At 35.2% G+C, this 19114-nt stretch overlaps 5 protein-coding genes across 5 annotated transcripts; 2 read left to right on the forward strand and 3 right to left on the reverse strand.

Annotated features, from left to right (window-relative positions):
- Positions 1 to 4048: 4048 nt before the first annotated feature.
- Positions 4049 to 4702, forward strand: LOC116132707 (agamous-like MADS-box protein AGL62). Its single transcript, XM_031418376.1, has one exon. It carries the CDS (start codon positions 4049 to 4051, stop codon positions 4700 to 4702), a length of 654 nt encoding a protein of 217 aa, XP_031274236.1.
- Positions 4703 to 5797: 1095 nt separating this feature from the next.
- On the reverse strand, positions 5798 to 6709 carry LOC116132676 (FCS-Like Zinc finger 17-like). Its single transcript, XM_031418344.1, has 2 exons — positions 6357 to 6709; positions 5798 to 6273 (listed from the first exon to the last, which is right to left on the reverse strand). The coding sequence occupies exons 1-2, from the start codon at positions 6599 to 6601 to the stop codon at positions 6051 to 6053; spliced, it is 468 nt and encodes a 155-aa protein (XP_031274204.1). The 5' UTR covers positions 6602 to 6709; the 3' UTR covers positions 5798 to 6050.
- A 3411-nt stretch (positions 6710 to 10120) lies between these two features.
- Positions 10121 to 10671, forward strand: LOC116132662. The gene is made up of 2 exons (XM_031418330.1): positions 10121 to 10253; positions 10354 to 10671. Exons 1-2 carry the CDS (start codon positions 10213 to 10215, stop codon positions 10580 to 10582), a joined length of 270 nt encoding a protein of 89 aa, XP_031274190.1. The 5' UTR covers positions 10121 to 10212; the 3' UTR covers positions 10583 to 10671.
- LOC116132660 (translation initiation factor eIF-2B subunit alpha-like) lies at positions 10646 to 13807 on the reverse strand. Its single transcript, XM_031418327.1, has 5 exons — positions 13205 to 13807; positions 11978 to 12130; positions 11737 to 11878; positions 11069 to 11310; positions 10646 to 10985 (listed from the first exon to the last, which is right to left on the reverse strand). The coding sequence occupies exons 1-5, from the start codon at positions 13649 to 13651 to the stop codon at positions 10779 to 10781; spliced, it is 1191 nt and encodes a 396-aa protein (XP_031274187.1). The 5' UTR covers positions 13652 to 13807; the 3' UTR covers positions 10646 to 10778.
- Positions 13808 to 15355: 1548 nt separating this feature from the next.
- Positions 15356 to 16507, reverse strand: LOC116132708. Its single transcript, XM_031418377.1, has one exon. It carries the CDS (start codon positions 16505 to 16507, stop codon positions 15356 to 15358), a length of 1152 nt encoding a protein of 383 aa, XP_031274237.1.
- Positions 16508 to 19114: the final 2607 nt, after the last annotated feature.

Consider the following 19114-nt stretch of genomic DNA (forward strand, 5'->3'; position numbering starts at 1 on the left):
GGAACGAGTTATTATGAGTGAAAAGTTACAGTAGCAGTGGTGAAAACCAAAAGAACACTACTGGGAGACAATGAGGTCCCATGTATGACAGTGCAGAGAAATAAATCTAAATATAAAAAAAGGAAATAGAGTAGGGACTAAAGGAGAAAATAGTTGAGCTAGGTGGGGTTTTGATACAGTTCACTTGAAATTATTGGCTGTCTTATTCTTACTATTTAATTAAAGAAGGTTGATTAAGAATGGCCCTCTTGGGTTTGGTTTTGAATTTATCAAAGCAAAGCAAAAGCAATTCGATTATGGAGTTTGACAAATCTTTTGTAGGATTATTGATTAACGGTAGGTTAGACTTTAAGCACGTTTTCAGAGGAGAGTTAGGATTATTGATTCATCAAGAAGGTTCTTGCTTTTCTGTATCATTATTGTATTGTATATATCTCCTTTGTCATCCTCTTTAATTTCCATTATTGACATCTAAAGCTTTGGTTAACTTTCGGCTGAATAATACTTAATCTTCGAAACTGATGCAATGAGCCATTTGGATTAGGATCCTCTTTTATCACTCTAAAGACTAACTTTGATGTTATTTTAAGGTCATTTCAATACTTAATTAGATAATCTAGCAAGCTTCTTTGATGAATATCCTGATTTGATTCAAGATTCGGACCTCTTCTAGTTAATAAATATTAATTCATACATGTTTTGAGTTAACTTTTGTTGGTGAGAATTCAAATTTGAGTTGAAGAGATTATACTTCTTTTTGTTGTCCAGGTTGTCCAGGTCAGTTTGCGCGTATCTTGACTAATCCTTGGGTCTATTGAATACCCTATAAGCCCAATAGGTTAGACTAGTCAGCGATTAATCTTCAGGGTCCATTGAATACCTTACAAACTCAATGGATTAGGTAAATCACAAATGTGGTTAATGACTACTTATGGGACTCAAATACAAAATCTATGAGTAATCTAAGGCCTTATCATCCGGCCACATCTAAGTGGTTAAGAGAATATACTTATGTTGGATGATTGACTAATGCAATGACTAATTTGGTTTATGCTAAAGTCATCTCTCCAGTCAGCTTCATTTTTTAAATTCAGACTTCGTTTTGGTCAGTAAAGATTAATTCATACATGTTTTGAGTTAACTTTTGTTGACTAGAATTCAAATTCGACGAGTTTTAGATCCGAACCTAAGAAGTAAATCAGAACCAATAAAAAGTTATAGAGATTATACTTCTCCGAGATGATTAGGTGATAGGCTTTATGAGAACATATGTGGTTTTGTTTATTATTTTAGACTTTGTTATGCAGAATCATCATGATTAGGGCTCATATTATTGAAATATTAATGGTAAAAACCAGCTTAGCATTACATTAATGATTAAGATAATCTAGAAGTTCATCTAACAATGAAGCTAATTAAAGAGTTTCAGGAGAAAGTGCATAGATTATTTATTAATTCCCTTAAACAGGCCCTTTTTCCCCCCAATTTTCTAATCAAAATTGAGCTTGGAAAAAGCAGTTCATTGCACTTTGAATAATGCATTGACTCAAAGATTGGAAAAAAGGAATCAACATGGACCCATGGGCCATCTGTAAGTGGGCATCAAAGAACACCAGATCCACACGGTTTACTGTCAAACAGGTCAACTACGTTGAAGAGATCAAATGGTGACCCATGTGTTTTTTCTTTTTCGGGTATTCGGAGGTGTCCAAAGTCACCTCAATTAGTCTTTCAAAACCGTAAAGTTAACAGCCAAGTAAATTTTTAATAACTCTTCCTTATTAGTAGTCGTAGAGATTTGAATTTAAAATCTCTTGAGTAATATACCCAAGAGTTCCAAGCGAATAATTTGGCGACCCATGTGTTCCCTCAACAAAAATTTTATTTTGTGCGTGGTTGTGGCTGATTAATTTCAGTCTTCCTTTATGAATGCTTGGATTGGATGCACATGTTTGCAAGCTTAATATTAATGTCATACCCTTACCTTTACATGTAAACACGTACGTGTTACGAATTGAGATCTATTTATTGATAGAAATTTTAACAAATTAATTCAAACAACAATCAATCAATCAACTAATATGAATTAGTAATCAAGGTTTATAGGAATACCCAATTGTGTCATATCTTTATAAACTCTGGAATTACGGTGACTGGTCTTTCTTTCCAAAAATTGCACCAAATGATGTCTTTCAAATGAGACTCAACGTAAGATCATATTTTGGAAAGAGGACCTAACTTGGCCCTCCTATTAAATGCCCAATAAACTCTAAAACCTATTACAGGCTCAAATTCACACTTATCATCAACAAATATTATTTAATAATAAAGTGTACTAGGCAATCCTGAAATGATCATATTAAGCTCATCAAGATATCTTATTGGATTATATGTTTATCCAGGTTGATTAAATAAAAAATGGTCTATTTGTTTTATTATTTTGGATAGAATTTATAAGATTTTTGAAAAAGTAAGAGTTGGGTGATTATTACAGGTAAGATTTGAAAATTAACAAAAAATATCTCTTAGGTTTATTAATTTACTGAACACCCATGTAATAAAACATTAAAAATTAACAAAAACACCTCACTCATCCATTAAATACCAGTAGTCAGCTACCACCATCGGAGGATGGTCGGAGTCATCATATTGGCGCACTACCAGCTGGATCTGACCGGTTATGTGTTGATATAACATTTTCTAGCCGGATCTGGCCAGAAAAAATCAAATCTACGACTAGTTCTGGCCGTTGACGGCCTAATCTGGCCGTGTTTGGTCGTCAATGGCGGCTAAAGATATAGTCATCGTTGACGACTAACTACGGCTAGAGATCTGACCATCAATAGCAAGATCTTAAGCCTTAGATTTGACTTTTTCTTGCTAGATTCATGGTGAATCTGACCGGAAAAGGCTAAATCGACGTACTACTAATCAGATCTAGTTGGTAGTGTACCATTATATCAGATTCCAACCACCTGTTGGTGGTGGTGGCTGAAATCTGATAAATGTAGGTAGATGGATGTGTTTTTATCAATTTCTAAACTTTTTCTTTTTTGGTATTTAGTTAAATTAACAAACTTAGAGAGTTTAAAATAATTAAATAAAATAAAATAAGATTTTCAGAATAAGAAAATAAATATGTATTTTAAAAAAAATAGGAATAAGATAATATAAAAATAAGGAAACAAACCACCCATAATTCATGGTAGCCTATAATTGAGAAATTTTCCAACATTTATTTCTATGTGGGTTCATATTACACGTGATAAGACCTATGAGAGAGATTGATAAACGGATTTCAAGGAAATTCGGCTAGTTGATTTGCGGAATTTAGGTTGGTTAAGTTAGATTCATGAATTGAGCCTAGAGAGGTTGGTTTCCCAGGCTGTACTGTGTTGTTGCCTTTGTTTTGGGCAAAAGGGGCCTATGCTATGGGGATAGTTAATCTGGTTGGTGGCGTTTCGATAATTAATTACATTAACAAACCCATTAATTGTTGTACGGATAGATTGATTTAAGATTTCTAAGTCAAGAGAACAATAAATCAAAATAAAATCTAATTTCACTAAGGAAACAACTATTTCCAATTCTATCTCCGAAAAATTATTTGACTTGTGTTTAATATTTTTATTTTCATGAAGGAAGTTTATTCTTTACTATGAAGCATATAATTATTGTATTTTTAGTTGGATCTCTGTTTCATAATGAATTTGCAAATTTGGCACCTTAATTACTTGCCTATTCCATTGTTTAGAGTTGTACCATTCTGTGTAGTGATAATAGTGGTCTTGATTTTCCCGATGAGTAATCTAATGTATCAACGAGTGGTGAGGTTGTATATATAACATTATTTTTATATTAATTCTAATAATAATACTAATTAGACAAGTAAATATTCCTGAAAATTTTTAGCAAGGGAATTAGGACTATGAGATCACTAAGAGATACTAACATTAATTGCCTCTCTGCTGAGTCTATATTTAATAAGATGTTATATACATATATAAACACATAAATTAATCGCATAAGCAATTCACCAAAACCATCAATGGAGACATCAAACACGGGAAAGAAGACCAAAGGTCGTCAAAGAATTGAAATCAAGAAACTAGAGAATAAAAACAGTCTTGAAGTCGCCTTCTCCAAGCGAAAGAAAGGGATTTTCAACAAAGCTAGTGAGCTTTCTTTATTATGTGGTGCTCAAGTTGCCATTGTCATAATGTCTCCAAACAATAGACCTTTTAGTTATGGTCATCCTAGTGTTAAAACTCTTCTTGATCGTTTTTTCTCTGGAAACAATGAGTCTTCAGAGTTTTCGACTAACAACGAAGCGTTTGACACGATTAAACATGAGATCGACAGGCTACAAGATCAATTTGAAGAGGAAGAAAAAATTGCCAAGGAGATTAAACATCGAAACGAAACGAATGACCACGACTGGTGGGAACAGCAGCGTGTTGATGATATGGGGTTAGATGAGCTTGAGCAATTTGTCAACTCTTTGGAACAACTAAGAAGTAACGTGGCAACAAGGGTGAACAAAGAGGAAAATAATGATCTTGCAATTGTTGCTAAGAGTGATGGTGTCAATCATCTTGAGGCAAGGATTGATCAAAGTGTTGTCAATGATGTTGCACCTCTCAATTTCTTCTTTGATGATGGCAACTTCTTTGACAATATGGATATAGGAGGATTGATTTAATCATATGTTTTAATTGTTGTTGAGTTTTTTAGAGTTTTTTAGAGTTGTTTTATGTTATTTGAATAAAACAATCATATTCAATTTTGCACAAGTGTGTTAGCAGGATTCAAATCTATGGCCTAATCAAGAAGCTATAATTTAAGCTTAAATTAATCAAATATTCAACAACAGGACACTGGTGCATTCTAAATTCAGATCTTTGATGAGATCCTTGATCATTTTCTCACTATCATTGTAAAGAGTAATCAAGTTTGTGGACATTGATGAACTGACGACCACGAAGGTCCACAGCCATAACAGAACTCGAATCGACATCTGAAAGAAAAAATGTAATTGAAACCAGTTACAGCTAAAACAATAAATATATGATTTTAATCCAGATAATTAAACCAATAAATTATCTGCAAGTAATGTGCAAGCAGCCCTGAAGCTTTTCCACATAGAACTTGCACTTGGGACATCTTCTCCACTTCTTATTCTTGGCTAACTCCATCAACATTATATCTTCTCTCTCTCTCTTTCTCCCTTTCTTAGTTTCTGAAACTCTCCACATCCCATTCCTTCATGCCATGAAACCTTACACTTAGCACAAAACAGCCTGTGACAATTCGGACATTCTAATACTGTCACAAAACAGCCTATCCCGGCCCCAAATTTCAAGACTTATTTTGGGCCCGATCCTGGCCCAAATCTCGAATGATTCAAGGAAACTCCGTCTTTTTCGGGTCGGGCCGAGATGGGTCCCTGCAAGACCAGATTTTATGCCCATCCCCATTCCCATGCATATTTAGGAGTCAGTCTAAACAGTTTCAACGTCTTTTTCTTCTCTCAATTAAATCAAGAGATCAGTAGAGCATTGCATTAGATATTTTAGAAAATGAGAATCAAATTAAGAATCTGACTTTAATTAATTAGTGGGAATCAATTAATGGACAATCAGGATCAGATCATCTTTATAAGGTTGTGATTGATAAGTACAAAGCTAATTATTTTAACTAATTAATCAAAGTCATAATCAAAGCATTAATATTTGATAGTGGAGTCAAAATATCTTGTTGATAAAATAAGCATCAGAAAACGCCATTGCTAGCTGCCTTCCACAAAGACACACCTGTCCTGTAAACTTGGCATTATTGTTGCAGACAAACGAATTAAAAGCGACGTTGATTCACTGATTCTTATCTTTGAATATGCAAATTGCAAAATATAACCTGCCACAACATCATCTTTATCTTCTCTAACACTCAACTATTACATACATCTCCATTAGACAAAATATCCCACAAACCTTCTCACTTTTTTCAACCAACTTTTACATTATCAGAACTGACTCAAGAACAAAAAGGAACTATGAAACTGTAGTCCACTGTATTTTCTGAGAGTGTGGCTGGTTATTATGGCGTCTCTGACGAAGCTCCTTGAGAAGAAGCTGAGTCTCACGTCTATCATCACCACTGCAATGGCGCCTGGCAGATGAAAGCATTTGTTTGGTTGAGTTTTCTAAGTCCTTTATATCATCCAAATAAATCTGCCTGTCTCTGCATTTAATGCTGCAGAATCCATGATCGCTCCTGTAAAGATTCACACAAAATCTCTTAACAAATTAGATCCTGTTTAATGTTAATTAAGTTTCAAGTTTTAATATGAATATTACCTCATGTACACATCTTTGTCGAAACTCAGCTTCTTGTTGCAAAGATGACATGACTTGAGAAAACAAGAAGAATCTTCATCAGCTAGTTTGCAGCCTGGGGAAAGTGCTGATTTATTAACAACAACGTTAGATTTTCCCTGAGAATTCTGGACAAGAATTTTCAAACCAACAATCACTGAGCTCTTGTTTGAGCTCTCCTTGATGTCTTCTTCAACCTTGAAAGGATTTCTGAACCTTGGAATCATTGTTATCTCAGCAAGAAAACTGAAGAAAGCTGGAGAATTTATGAAAATGTGAAGGAGTTGAGTGAAGGGTGGGTGTACTTATATATAGAGGAAAAGGTAGAAGTAAAGCTTTTGGCTTCTGGGGCCAAACAGAGAACATAAAATAATGATTAAAAAGCCAAAAAGAGAACAAGTGGTGCAAACTTTGCCTGGAGATAAATGTTACTGTGTTGTACCGTGTTTGGTTGAGGTGCTTTTGGTAAAGTGTTTTAAGTGGTTAAATGTTATTAAAATATCAGAGAATTGAAAACATTTTCGGCCTGTTGTTTCTTTTCGGCCCTACCAAGAACATGACTTTTTAGACTCAGTGCTTGATATATTCACCATTGAAAACGTGGAGGAATTTGGCCATTAATTTTTGTTTAATTTCATTACAAACTGGGAGTTGAGCTAACTTTAAAGTCCAAGTATTAATTTATTCTGATTAAGAATACATTAATACTGCCGTCCAGCTCCAGCAGCGGTTTTATCGAAGGAGGGGACCAAGGCTTTACCGAAACGTGTTACATGCATGAATCACTGTATGTTTCTGTCTTGACTCTTGATCAACAACAGTGACAAGTAGCGGATGATACTGGTTTGATTGGTGTGAAGAAAGGAGAATGGGCATCACAAACTGAGTCACTTTCATCATCTTCAACAAAGATAATACTGAGTTTTGTGGCCCGTAAGATTTAGCCATTCACCTTTTCTATCAGAATAATGTTACCAACGCCAACGCTTTGCGTCAAAATGTTAAACCGAATGGCGTGTAGTCAAACGAGCCACATAATACATTAAGTAATATTTTATGAATGAATAGTCATCCATCAAATATAGACAGTCTAATAAAAATATATAGACAGTCGTCCATTTTTATTAGACGGGAGATCACCTATAAGGACGTCCGTTCATAATTTAAATTAAAAAAATTTGATAACAAAAATCATGGACACTTGTTCATATATTGTGGATGGACATCCCTACTTAATGGACGGACGTCCCTATTAGGTGAATGTCTGCCCATTGTTTAAATTAAAAACAAAAGCAATGGACAGGCATCCCTCTTAGATGGACGCCCATCCATTTCTGTCCATTAAATAGGGACTCTGCTTTACAACAGAATCTTCTCTTTCTTGCAGTGTTTCTTCTACTTTCTTCTTCTAAACTCCTATTTCTATTTACTTTTAAATACAAACACAAAGTTAAAATAGAAGTTCATCACTTGAACTGCATATATCAATGTAGTCAAAGGGTCCGCCATCTGCAATAAAAAATAAAGTAAAGAAATAGGTCCCATGCATACATCAATGTAGTCAAGGGATCCACCATCTGCAATAAAAAATAAAGTAAAGAAACAGATACTACGAAGGTTCATAGACTTTAGCTAGAAAAATGAGATTACTTTTGTTTTTAATTGAAACAATGGAGGGATGCTTGTCCACACCCGTCCATAATATATGGATGAGCGTCCATGACTTTTGTTATCAAATTTTTTTAATTTAAACTATGGACGGGCGTCCTTATAGGTGGACTCCCGTTCATAGTAAATGGACTCTCGTCCATATAATATGGATGATATTCTATTTTAAATGAACGACTATCCAATTCGCGAAATACTACTTAACATGCTACATGACTCGTCTGACTCAGGTGACACGTCGTTCGTTTAACATTTCGGTGTAAAGCGTCGGTGTCCGTAGCATTATTCTTTCTATTATTGTTGTATAGGGTAAGATAATGCCATAATGGGGACCCTGCCACCTACCCTTCCATGCACCTGGGTGGGGCGATCATCATCTGGGGTGATGGAGTGTGATCAGGTGGGAAAACCCTTTTAACACAAGAAATAGAGGTGTCCTGTCGATGTAATCCTTCCCCGCCGTAAGCCTAGTGAAGAGAGTTTCCTTTCAAGTGAAACCGTGAAGATAAGTCTTTGACGAGTGGACCAAGTTCTTCTCTAATTTTGTAAGTCTTTTATTAACATTACCACAGTATGTAACTTTAGAACCGTAGCTAAATTGCCTCAATATCTATCTAGAATCATTATTCATTTATTTAATGAAAGAGAGGTGCAAAACTTCTAGCAATAGTTTCCTGGATTAATTAGTTGGAAAGATTGGTACAAGAGAGAGTTCTATCTAAGCCCTGTAGAGCCCACGTTTGTTTATCATGGTATTAGAACAGTTTGTTTGGGAGGAGGGTGAGTTTAGTGGGTTCATATATATATATATATATATATTTGGACTCTCTTCTCTCTTGAGTTAGTTGGACAAATCTTAATTAATTCCTAACCTTCTCTTTTGAGCTAGTTGGACAAATCTTTTTGGGCTTGAGTTCTATCCAATCCTGTTAGATGATGGATGGACAAATTTTTTTGAGTTTAAATTCTATCCAAACCCGTTTATCAACATGTATAATGAGTGGACAAACCTTAATTAATTCCTAAATGTTGTGGGTTTTAAAGATATTATATATTATTCCTAATTAAAGAATAAAGATGTAGATATATATGCCCTTGCTTGGAAGATTCAAATCTCCAATGAGATGACTAGACAAACCAAACCCTTTTTCCAAATTAAGATGCTTTGCTTCATCTTCACGAGATGATCAAAACTACTTTTGGGAAGATTTTATATATTAAAGTATAAACATAGTCATGTGAATTCATGACCAAACAAACACATACACAATTCCACTCTCACCTCTAATTAATATTTAATATGTCGATTCCATCTGTCTATTAATATTTTTCATGTTATTTTTTAATAAATAATATTGGGTTTTGGTTCTGAGAATATAAGCTTTTGGAATTAGGAATAAAAAGGCATGCATTAAATTTTGTTGTCCAGAATAATATCAATTTAACTTTTATTATCAAGTCCATATTTCAAAGTGGGATGCTCGGCTCAATCAATCACCATGCAAGTCAACATTACATGAAACTAGGGAACAACTGACGTAGGTTAGATGGCGTTCTAATCTTACGACAGCGATAATTCTCAAAGAAAGTAATAAGAAATTTTATTGAAAACTTGAATGAATATAACTTAAGAATTACGTGAATATTATAGAATAGTAATTCTTAACAATGGTTATTTCTAATATTCAAATAATTAATCTTCCTAAAATAAAACCCTTCCGATTTCCAAAAAGGGAAAACAAATAAAATCTAAAAAGGAAAATAATATGAAATAAGAAATTAAGTCCCAATTAGGACAATAAATAATCCTACATACAATTACAAAATCATTGGAAAATAATAGCGAGTTTAAGAAAAATCAAGCAATATAACATAAAGAATATATATAGAAAGAGGGTTGGTGATATATACAAGGGAAGAGATGAAGCAAATCAAAGTGAATCTGGCAAGAAAGCAGTGAAGGAAGAATAATTTGAAAATCCTGTAGGCAGCAGGGTTTCCGAATTGCAATTGGACTCTTCCTTTCCTAAAGGAATAAGAAATCACACTTCTTCTCAAACTCTGCCTCTGCCTATATATAAACCTTTGCCCCCTTCAAATCTCTTCACGTTCAAAAACTCTTTATTCTCTTCCTATAAACCCTCCACGTTCAAAAACCAATCCTATCATCATGGCTTCGAAGTTCTCCATCAACAAGTTTCTTCTTATCAGGTTGGTTGGTGCTTCTTCTTCTTTAATGCACACGTATAATATCATCTTTGATTGTCTCGTGAGCTGATTGTTTATATTTTTTTTTAACTTCTGTTTGTAGCAAGCGATCGTATGCGGTAGCCGTAGAGAATGTGAGAGTTGTGCAGCCACCAGCAGCGTCTACAGTAACGAGGAAGATGGAGGACGTTTCATGTATGGAGAAGAAGGAAGTGTTCTGGATGAGAGATCCAAAGACTGGTAACTGGATTCCTGAGACTCACTTTAACCAGACTGATGTTGCAGAGTTACGAGACAAGTTTCTTCCTCACAAAAATTGTCAACAAGCTTAGAACTACTAGATGGATATACGGACTCTCACTTTTAGTTTTCTGTAATCGAATCAATCAAACATATTAATAAAATAAATTTTCTGGTTTCATGTGATAAAGAACCATAAAGCATCCACATATACTGTCAAAAATAAAAATATTTCAGTTATTACTTCCTCTCGGACAAAATTATATTTGAAGAACATGACTTATAATCCTACAAGTAGAGCTGAATAAGCTCATCACTGACTACGGATGGAGTAAGAACACCTAGATCTGTGAAGAGAAGAGTGAGATACTGTGGAGGAGTGTAATCCCGGGCGGATGTTTCGACCTCAACCTTGGACGGGATGGGTACACCAAAATCAATAGGACGTAAGGCGGGAGCCATGTCTTTCTGATCCAATGGATAAAGACGTGCAAACTGCAAAAGCAAGTAATGAGTCATGCAGGGTGATTATTAGTACAATGCACTAAATAAATAGTGGAGAGTGAATGAATGTATACCTTATAGCTCTCTGCAGCAACATAAACCGGTTTGTTCATGCTGTGAGCAACTAATGCAATCTGGTATGTACCCATCATGTTAATGATACCTCCACTTTCAACTACTCCATCCGCTCCAACAAAAACCATATCTACCTCATCCATAGAATATGCAACAGCTGAATCTATTAGAAGCTTCACGGGAACATCAAGTTTGGCCAGCTCATTGGACAATCGTAATCCAGTTCTGTCTGGCCTTCCCTCTGCATTTTAAAGCAATTCAAAACAAAGAAATTAAAAAAAATAAAATAAGAACTCTTGCATGCTCAATCTAGATCAACTTTTAAAGTAACAAAATGATAGAGAGGAGTGAAACTCTTAAAGTTGCCAGTCATGGCTACACAGCCCAGTCAACCAAAACAACGGTTACTAGATGCATCTTGAGCCTTTTCTGATAACAAAACCCTTTCTATTACCATTCATATGGAAAAATTAAGTGAATATTGAAGGATGCTTACTTTAAATCAAGTCTTGAAAGTTCATCAACAAATACAAGATCAAACACTCTGTACGTGAAATACTAAATACCGAGATCTTAGTTCCAATACCACTAAATTTCATATAATCCAGATAATGCATACTTTAATCAATGCATATGACAAGTAGTTCTGAGAACATAAGTACAAAACCTGTGCAGAAAACTCGGAAGAGTTTCTTATTTTGTGCTGCTGTCTTCAGTACTTCCAGAACAACTCTGGAAAAGCCATGCACCAAAATAGTGCAACCGTCAAATATAAAATCTTGACTAAGCATTGCAATGATCCTTCGTGCCTGCAACATGGGACACCATTCTCTTTTCATGAGAATCTTGGCATGAATGAAAATGCAGAAACGATGCATTGTAATAGTAGACATAATTACTCAAATCACCTTATAAGATATCTCCCCAAACTTCTCTGCACGTTCAATCAACCGAGACTTAGCAGAATTAAAGTCCTCATATTCTAAGGCTGAAGTTCTGGTTACATATCGCATGAACAAATCGCAGCCTGCTGTCAAAGAAATAGAAGTGCTGTCCCATGACTGGGAACAAACAGAAAAAAAATAGGATTAATAATTTGACTGGAAACAGGGAATCAAAAAACTTAAATTCCTTTATTCAACAACTTCGGAAATAAGATTCCTAGAAGCCAGCCTAATTGATTAAGCAGAGACAGGTAACGAAATAAAAAACACAACTTAGGTAATCATTAATGGAATGCCACTTACACTAATAATATATGCCTCCAACACACTTAAGATAGATATATACCACAACTATTATGTAGCAAAACCCTGGTTTCGCAAGTCTCTCAATGCTGGCATATACTACCTTATAAACAATCCCTCTCCACAAGGCTATTATATCATCATATTTTACACATTATTGAAGTTATCTGCACCTAATATGGAGACTTCTACAAAAACCTACAGCCTTTAGTAGTTATGCGGTGTGATTCCAAACAGATGGCATCAAGGATATACGGCATCTAACATCCCAAATACTTACTTGTGAATATTGAGCAACCATGCTCTCAAGAAAGCACCATCACTAAAACCAGAAATATTTCCCTCCATCATGTCCGCAGGAGAGCAAGTATTGAATTTCTCTAGCACCCAGACTAAGCACTTCATTTTCAAATATGAAATCTTTATGACAATGCAGTCTTTATGATAATACATGCAAAATGATACAAAGATATTCTGTACATTCCATACAGAATTATGACTGTATTAATAATTTCATCTTGTGAAAGTCACAACCTGCCTTCACATTGTTTATCTCTTGCGGTCTTGCCTCTAATGTTACCTTCTCAAGGGCTTTATACAGATATATCATATCTACACACATTACACGCAGAGTGTCTCAAGACCAATAGCTTTTTCAAAGGGATACCAGAAGTCTAGCTAAACTGAACTCCAAACACTAGAAATATAATATCTTTAAAATAAGAATGAATTCATTCAAAGAATACACACATCCTATCCTTGTAGTTAACAAGCAATATTTAGCCTATATAGGATGAACAAGTTCACAACATCTCCGTATTACATAAATTCAACCCTAATTAAATCATAATCATCATAATTCAATCCATTAACCGAAAAGAAACTTACTTTGAGTGAATCGGATGCTTTTTTAAGTTCAATTTCAAGCTCCATCATAGTATTAGCTTCACTGTTTCTAATAACAGCCGCCAACGCACGTATAGCCGCCACAGCCTCCGCCAAATCCGGTTGTTTCCTCCAACTATTAAACTCCTCGATCACACTGAACGTCCTTCCACTCCTCACACCGGCGTCAACTTCAGGTCCCGCCGCCGTTGTGGCTGCCTCCTGTGCCTGCGCCAGCCAGTCGCTCGTCACGACGCCGTGGTGCGCCGCGCGAGTCTGGTAGTATGCCGAAATCGACATGTTCTGGTCAAAGTTAGGGTTCTGCGGCGCGGCCATGGCGGTGGAGGCTGAGAGCGGTGGAGGCGAGAGAGTGATTGAATCCGATGGAAGGGCTTCGTTTTGAGTGGTTTGGTACTTGTCCAAAATGAACGAGGCTGACCTCCGCCACATTTATAGGTTGTGTTTGTTTTAAGAATCACTTTCTCGGGAAAATTTGGCTAGAGTTTGGAGAGAGAAAATTAGTAAAAAACCGAATCTTTCGCGGTTCCGGTTTAGATTTTGTTTCACTTTAATCACGGATTTACCGATTTAGAGATTGAATAGTGTATTAATGTACTGTACTTTTAACGACGCCGTACTCTGTTCTCATGTAATTCAAGTATTTAGATCGGACCGGACCCAGTATGGCATTACTACCCGCCCGGGGTTAACCCAGCCCAAAACTTCAAGGCCCTCGGCCTTTTTCAGCATTTATAGCTGTTCTTTTTCTTTCAGCATTTATAGCTTTTCTTTTTCCTTTTTGTATCCTTGAAAATAATTTTTAAAATGAAATATGATTTAAGAGTTTGAGTTATATTTTAATATTTTTATTAATTAAAATATATATGATAATTGACAAGAAATTCAATTATGTTAAGAGTTGCAAATTTGAAAAACTAAAAAATTATATTTTTTTAAGGCTTCTTTTATTTTTTATTTTACACTAGTTTTTAAGATTATATTTAAAAGATTAATGCTACACTCACCGAATGTAGTGTACCAAATTCATGCACTAAATGACGTGATAAAATACTGACTGTTAATCAATATTAAGTTATAATTAATCAACGATCAGGATTGTGTCATATCATTCGGTACATGAATTCGGTGCATTACTTTCGGTGACTATCACTTTCCTATTTAAAAATTATTTCAACAGTATATCAAACAATTTTTTAATCGTTTGTATGACATACCGAAAGGACTCTATTGTGTCTACAAAAACTCTATGGGCATACGAAATGGACTTGATCGTGTCTACCAAATCTCTATGAGCTTTACTGATAAAGTGGGCTTGCTGGAAGCTACACCTAGCTGCAGAGAACAATGACCCCATCCGTTTGTTTTATTATTTTTGATAGAATTTTGTGAATAATATTGGGTAGTTGAATAAAGGAGTATTATGAGATAAAATTTAAAAATTTATAAAAAAACCCCTAAATTTGCTAATTTAACTAAACACCCCAATGTATAAGATTTTTGTAAAATAACAAAAATACCCCCACCACCCGCAGTGCCAGATTCCGGCCACCATCGCCGAAATCTGGTAAAAAAATGGCGTTACAACATAGATCAGTCAGATCTGGCAGATAGGACATCGATATAGCCTTTTTCAGCCAGATTTATCACAGATATGACCGGAAAAGGCCAGATCTTACCGTCGACGGTCGAAAAAATCCAGATCTGGCTGTCGTTGTCAGTGGACGACAACCATTTCTTTGACAGTCGGTGACAGCCAGATCCCAGATCGGTTAATTACTAGCCAGTTCCGATCTTGGTGTATGAGTGGATGAGGGTATTTTTGTTAATTTTTAAACTTTTTTCTAGAGATCTTTAATGAAATTAATAAACTTAAGGGGTCTAAAAGTAATTAAAAAAATATACTAATATTTCTCAAATAATGTGCCAAATAATATTTTGAGAATAGGATTGAGAACATGGTAGAAATAACATGCCAACGCACATATCAAATGTGAAATGCCTGAAAACATGTCAAAAGTTTTTTCCTCGGTTTTCAGGCAATAAAGAAATGAGACTTGAAAAATTGTACATGAACTCTGGCTGGCAATAATAGAATGATCAAAAGATCATGTTTCAATATGAATACATTAATTATCAGTCCTTAATTACTAGAGGGTATAATTCACCAAGTTCATCAGAATAGGGAAGCACATACATCTTTAGGAAAACCTTTTCAGGAATCCTACAAATTGTAGTTAATTGAGGTTTCCTCCTAAGCAAATTCTTACTTACCAGAATGTCAAAAACCCTTAGCCGAGGTTTTAGCCTTCGCTCAACGCTGCAAATAAGCAGCCATGAGTTGTTAACTATAAAAGATATATCCAAATTTCCTCTACCAAGTATCACCTCTGTTACCTCTCTAATCTTCCTCTCAGATACGGCAAAGGACTGAGGTGACTTCCTGAAAGTAGAAACAATATCATCTTCTTTAAATCCCAAGCTCCTGAAGCACTTCAACTTAAGCTCCCAATTCTCCATGCTCATTGAACTAATCGTCCGAATAGCAGAAAGAAACATCTTAGATTTCCTATCAAAGCCAATCTCATCGACTCTTTTCACAAAATCCTTAACACTATCAGGCTTGTTGAGCCAAAATCTAGGGAAACTAAACACATATCTAACAATTTGTGTAGAACTAACTCCACAACTCTTCAAATATTCCATATTAGGCATCATAGTCTTCTCCAAATCATTTTTCAGAAACCACCCAGATGTCTTCAACAGCTTAGCCACATCTGCATTTGATCCTAAAACGCTCTTCAACATCAAAATCGATGGTACAAGTTTATCTACACTTCTGGTCAAAATCCAGGGATCAGAAGACAATACATCAGCAATGTCAGTAGATGAAAAACCCAAACCTTGAAAAGCCTTGATTTTGGGTTCAACTGTTTTAACAATACTAGAAGAGAGTACCTCAGGCGCTCTCTTAATCATGTTCTCAATATGGAAATTGCTGAAACCACTTTCTTTGAGAAATAAGAGTACTGCATCCGAGTTTTCAGGTTTCTCCAAATATTTTTTGATTGATGAGGCTTTTAAAGCAGCTTCAGGGGAGAAGTGATGCCGATTGATCAAGTAATCAGCTAAAGGAACTTTGATTTTTCCATTTTCGGGGCGTAAAAAAGAAGAATAAGAAGAGAAGAAAAACCGCAAGAGGGATGAGCATGCAACTGGTGGTTTGTGGAGGTGTGAAGAGTGCTTGAAGTGCACAGAAACTAGGGCTTTGCAAATACAAGAATTCATCACTGTGGAGATATTNCTCAGGCGCTCTCTTAATCATGTTCTCAATATGGAAATTGCTGAAACCACTTTCTTTGAGAAATAAGAGTACTGCATCCGAGTTTTCAGGTTTCTCCAAATATTTTTTGATTGATGAGGCTTTTAAAGCAGCTTCAGGGGAGAAGTGATGCCGATTGATCAAGTAATCAGCTAAAGGAACTTTGATTTTTCCATTTTCGGGGCGTAAAAAAGAAGAATAAGAAGAGAAGAAAAACCGCAAGAGGGATGAGCATGCAACTGGTGGTTTGTGGAGGTGTGAAGAGTGCTTGAAGTGCACAGAAACTAGGGCTTTGCAAATACAAGAATTCATCACTGTGGAGATATTGTTAACATACAGATTATAAAGAACAGAGTTTGAAGTTAAGAAAACAAAACTTGCCTGTTATCGGAATGTAGCACTCAAACATTGAATCTACCGCTGTAGAGAAGCAATTGAGAGTAGTTTCTGAAAGAGTTGGGGATTTGGAATTAGGGTTTTACAGGGGGTTTTTCTTGTGATGGACATTAGGTTCGGGCTTGGGTTTGTGTTGTCTGGGCCGATTAGGATTCAATTGATAAGACAACAACTTATTACCATGTAAGTTGTAAGGAATTGTTTATGAAAAATAATACAACTATCAATGGTACTGTATCGAATTTGTACACCAAATAATGTGATAAAATCCTAATCATTGATTAATTTTAATTTAATATTAATTAATAATTAAGATTTTATCATGTCATTCGATACACTACTGTCGGTGACTGTAATATTTCTCCCATCCATCAAGTTTCAAAATGACATTTTGTCATCCATTGTTAAGTTTCCGTTAATGAAATCTATTATCTGACAAGGATAAAATTACAAAAAAAACAAATATCCTTATTATTTGAGTTTATAATTTTATAAAATTTGCTATAATTAAAAAAAAATTCTATATCATTTTTATCTTAAACACTCAATTCACTATCATCTTTACGTAAAAACATCTCTCACCCACTGCCTAACCGATGCCACCACTCCCTCTTGTTCATGGCAAGCCAGCAGCAGCGCCACCAACAGTGTCATATTTGCTTCTTCTTTAGCTAACTGGCAAGTCTCAACCACGTTTCGGTGTTCCTTACCTTTCTGTTGGCTCTCCTTTTTCGAAACCTTCTCCAACTTGTTTATATTTACCTTCTTCCCAACTAACTTCTCCTTTTTTGTTCTCTCTAGATTTAATTCGGAGTCAGAAACTTGCTAGACTATTGTTTCTATTTTTCTTGCCCAAATTTTTTTCCTTTGTCAAATCAAAGGGCCTCGGGTGGCAACCTCCCTCCCTCCTCCAAAAAGCCCACCACAATTACTCATGACCCTCGCCGTCAGTGTTGGCAACCTTGCTCTAGAATTTATGTCACACAGCCAATGTCAAAATGATTTATTTTTGTATTTATTTTCATGGATTTTATGAGTTTGATTTTGTATCTTCTTTTTTTTTTTTTTAATTATGAATTTATGTTCATGGAGGAATTTTTGATGGAATTGGAAGTGTATATTTCTGTAAAGCAAATTCTGTGTTGTTTGGAAGATGTATGTGAACCAAAATTTGGGTTGAAAATTTGTGAAGGCAGAATCCTTTGCTCTTTTTCCTTCTCTGTTCCAATTTTCTCCCTCTACTTTATTTGATTGATGTTGTGTGTAACTCTCTGGTCGCCGGTGAGTGCCCATCATTTACAACCTTCCCACAGGCAACTCACCCACTACCTATTTGACAAAATTCCTCACCCAAACTAAATTCTGCTTTTTTAGAGCAGTTCTGTTAAGCAAAATCTGGATTACATGGAAGGTTTATGTGAAGTAATTTCTTGGTTTGTATTGAAGAATTATGAAAAGCAAATTAGATCTGACAGAAGAATTATGTATAATCTTTTTATATGAAAGATTTCGGTATGTGGAAGAATTATGTAAAATAGCCTTATTGTTTGAAAATACCCTTTTTACTATTAAAATTAACGTCTAAATTTAACCATGAGTGGGAAAGTGTCGTTTTAAAACTTGGTGGGTGGGACAAAGTTGTTTTGCCAAACCCTGGGTGGGAAAATGTCGTTCTCCCTTGTTTATTACATAGACTGTTAGACACCATTGTTTCTGCATAGAGAAAATTGTCTTACATGCATTTAAAATATTTTACTCCATATTAATTAGTTTTGAAATACATCAAAATCAACATTAAATCTCGTCAAAAAATAGACCGGCCCACTAATTCAATTGATATCATTTTGATGGGCTAATGGCTCACCAATTTAATTATCCAAACTAAACAATTGAATCACATTATCTATAGGCTAACCCATTCAAACAGTTAAATCCACCCACTTAAATTAGTCCCAACAGCCCCAAACAATGTACTGTGCCTTATGAGTCAAAATAGGCCGGTCCAACCCAACAATTAAATCAACCAATATAATATATAATTTTCTCAAAATAAAGGCTAACCCAATATAGTCATTACTCACAATATCTTATGTTTGGGCGGAGCCCATCTCTGTTTATAAGCCTTCCGTACTAAAATTTCAACACACCAACAGCACTAATAACATATAAAAGATATT

The sequence above is a fragment of the Pistacia vera genome, unplaced genomic scaffold (assembly GCF_008641045.1).
Source record: "Pistacia vera cultivar Batoury unplaced genomic scaffold, PisVer_v2 Contig259, whole genome shotgun sequence".
Classification (NCBI taxonomy): Eukaryota; Viridiplantae; Streptophyta; class Magnoliopsida; order Sapindales; family Anacardiaceae; genus Pistacia; species Pistacia vera.

Excerpts from the sequence above, each read along its gene's own strand:
- LOC116132707 (XM_031418376.1), top strand. The coding sequence starts at position 4,049 with ATGGAGACATCAAACACGGGAAAGAAGACCAAAGGTCGTCAAAGAATT.
- LOC116132676 (XM_031418344.1), bottom strand. The coding sequence starts at position 6,601 with ATGATTCCAAGGTTCAGAAATCCTTTCAAGGTTGAAGAAGACATCAAG. Across the intron at positions 6,274-6,356 it reads GACAAAGATGTGTACATGAG|GAGCGATCATGGATTCTGCA; the intron begins GTAATATTCATA and ends GAATCTTTACAG.
- LOC116132662 (XM_031418330.1), top strand. The coding sequence starts at position 10,213 with ATGGCTTCGAAGTTCTCCATCAACAAGTTTCTTCTTATCAG. Across the intron at positions 10,254-10,353 it reads AACAAGTTTCTTCTTATCAG|CAAGCGATCGTATGCGGTAG; the intron begins GTTGGTTGGTGC and ends TTCTGTTTGTAG.
- LOC116132660 (XM_031418327.1), bottom strand. The coding sequence starts at position 13,651 with ATGTGGCGGAGGTCAGCCTCGTTCATTTTGGACAAGTACCAAACCACT. Across the intron at positions 12,131-13,204 it reads AAGCATCCGATTCACTCAAA|TCATGGGACAGCACTTCTAT; the intron begins GTAAGTTTCTTT and ends GTTTGTTCCCAG. Across the intron at positions 10,986-11,068 it reads TTGCTGCAGAGAGCTATAAG|TTTGCACGTCTTTATCCATT; the intron begins GTATACATTCAT and ends TTGCTTTTGCAG.
- LOC116132708 (XM_031418377.1), bottom strand. The coding sequence starts at position 16,507 with ATGAATTCTTGTATTTGCAAAGCCCTAGTTTCTGTGCACTTCAAGCAC.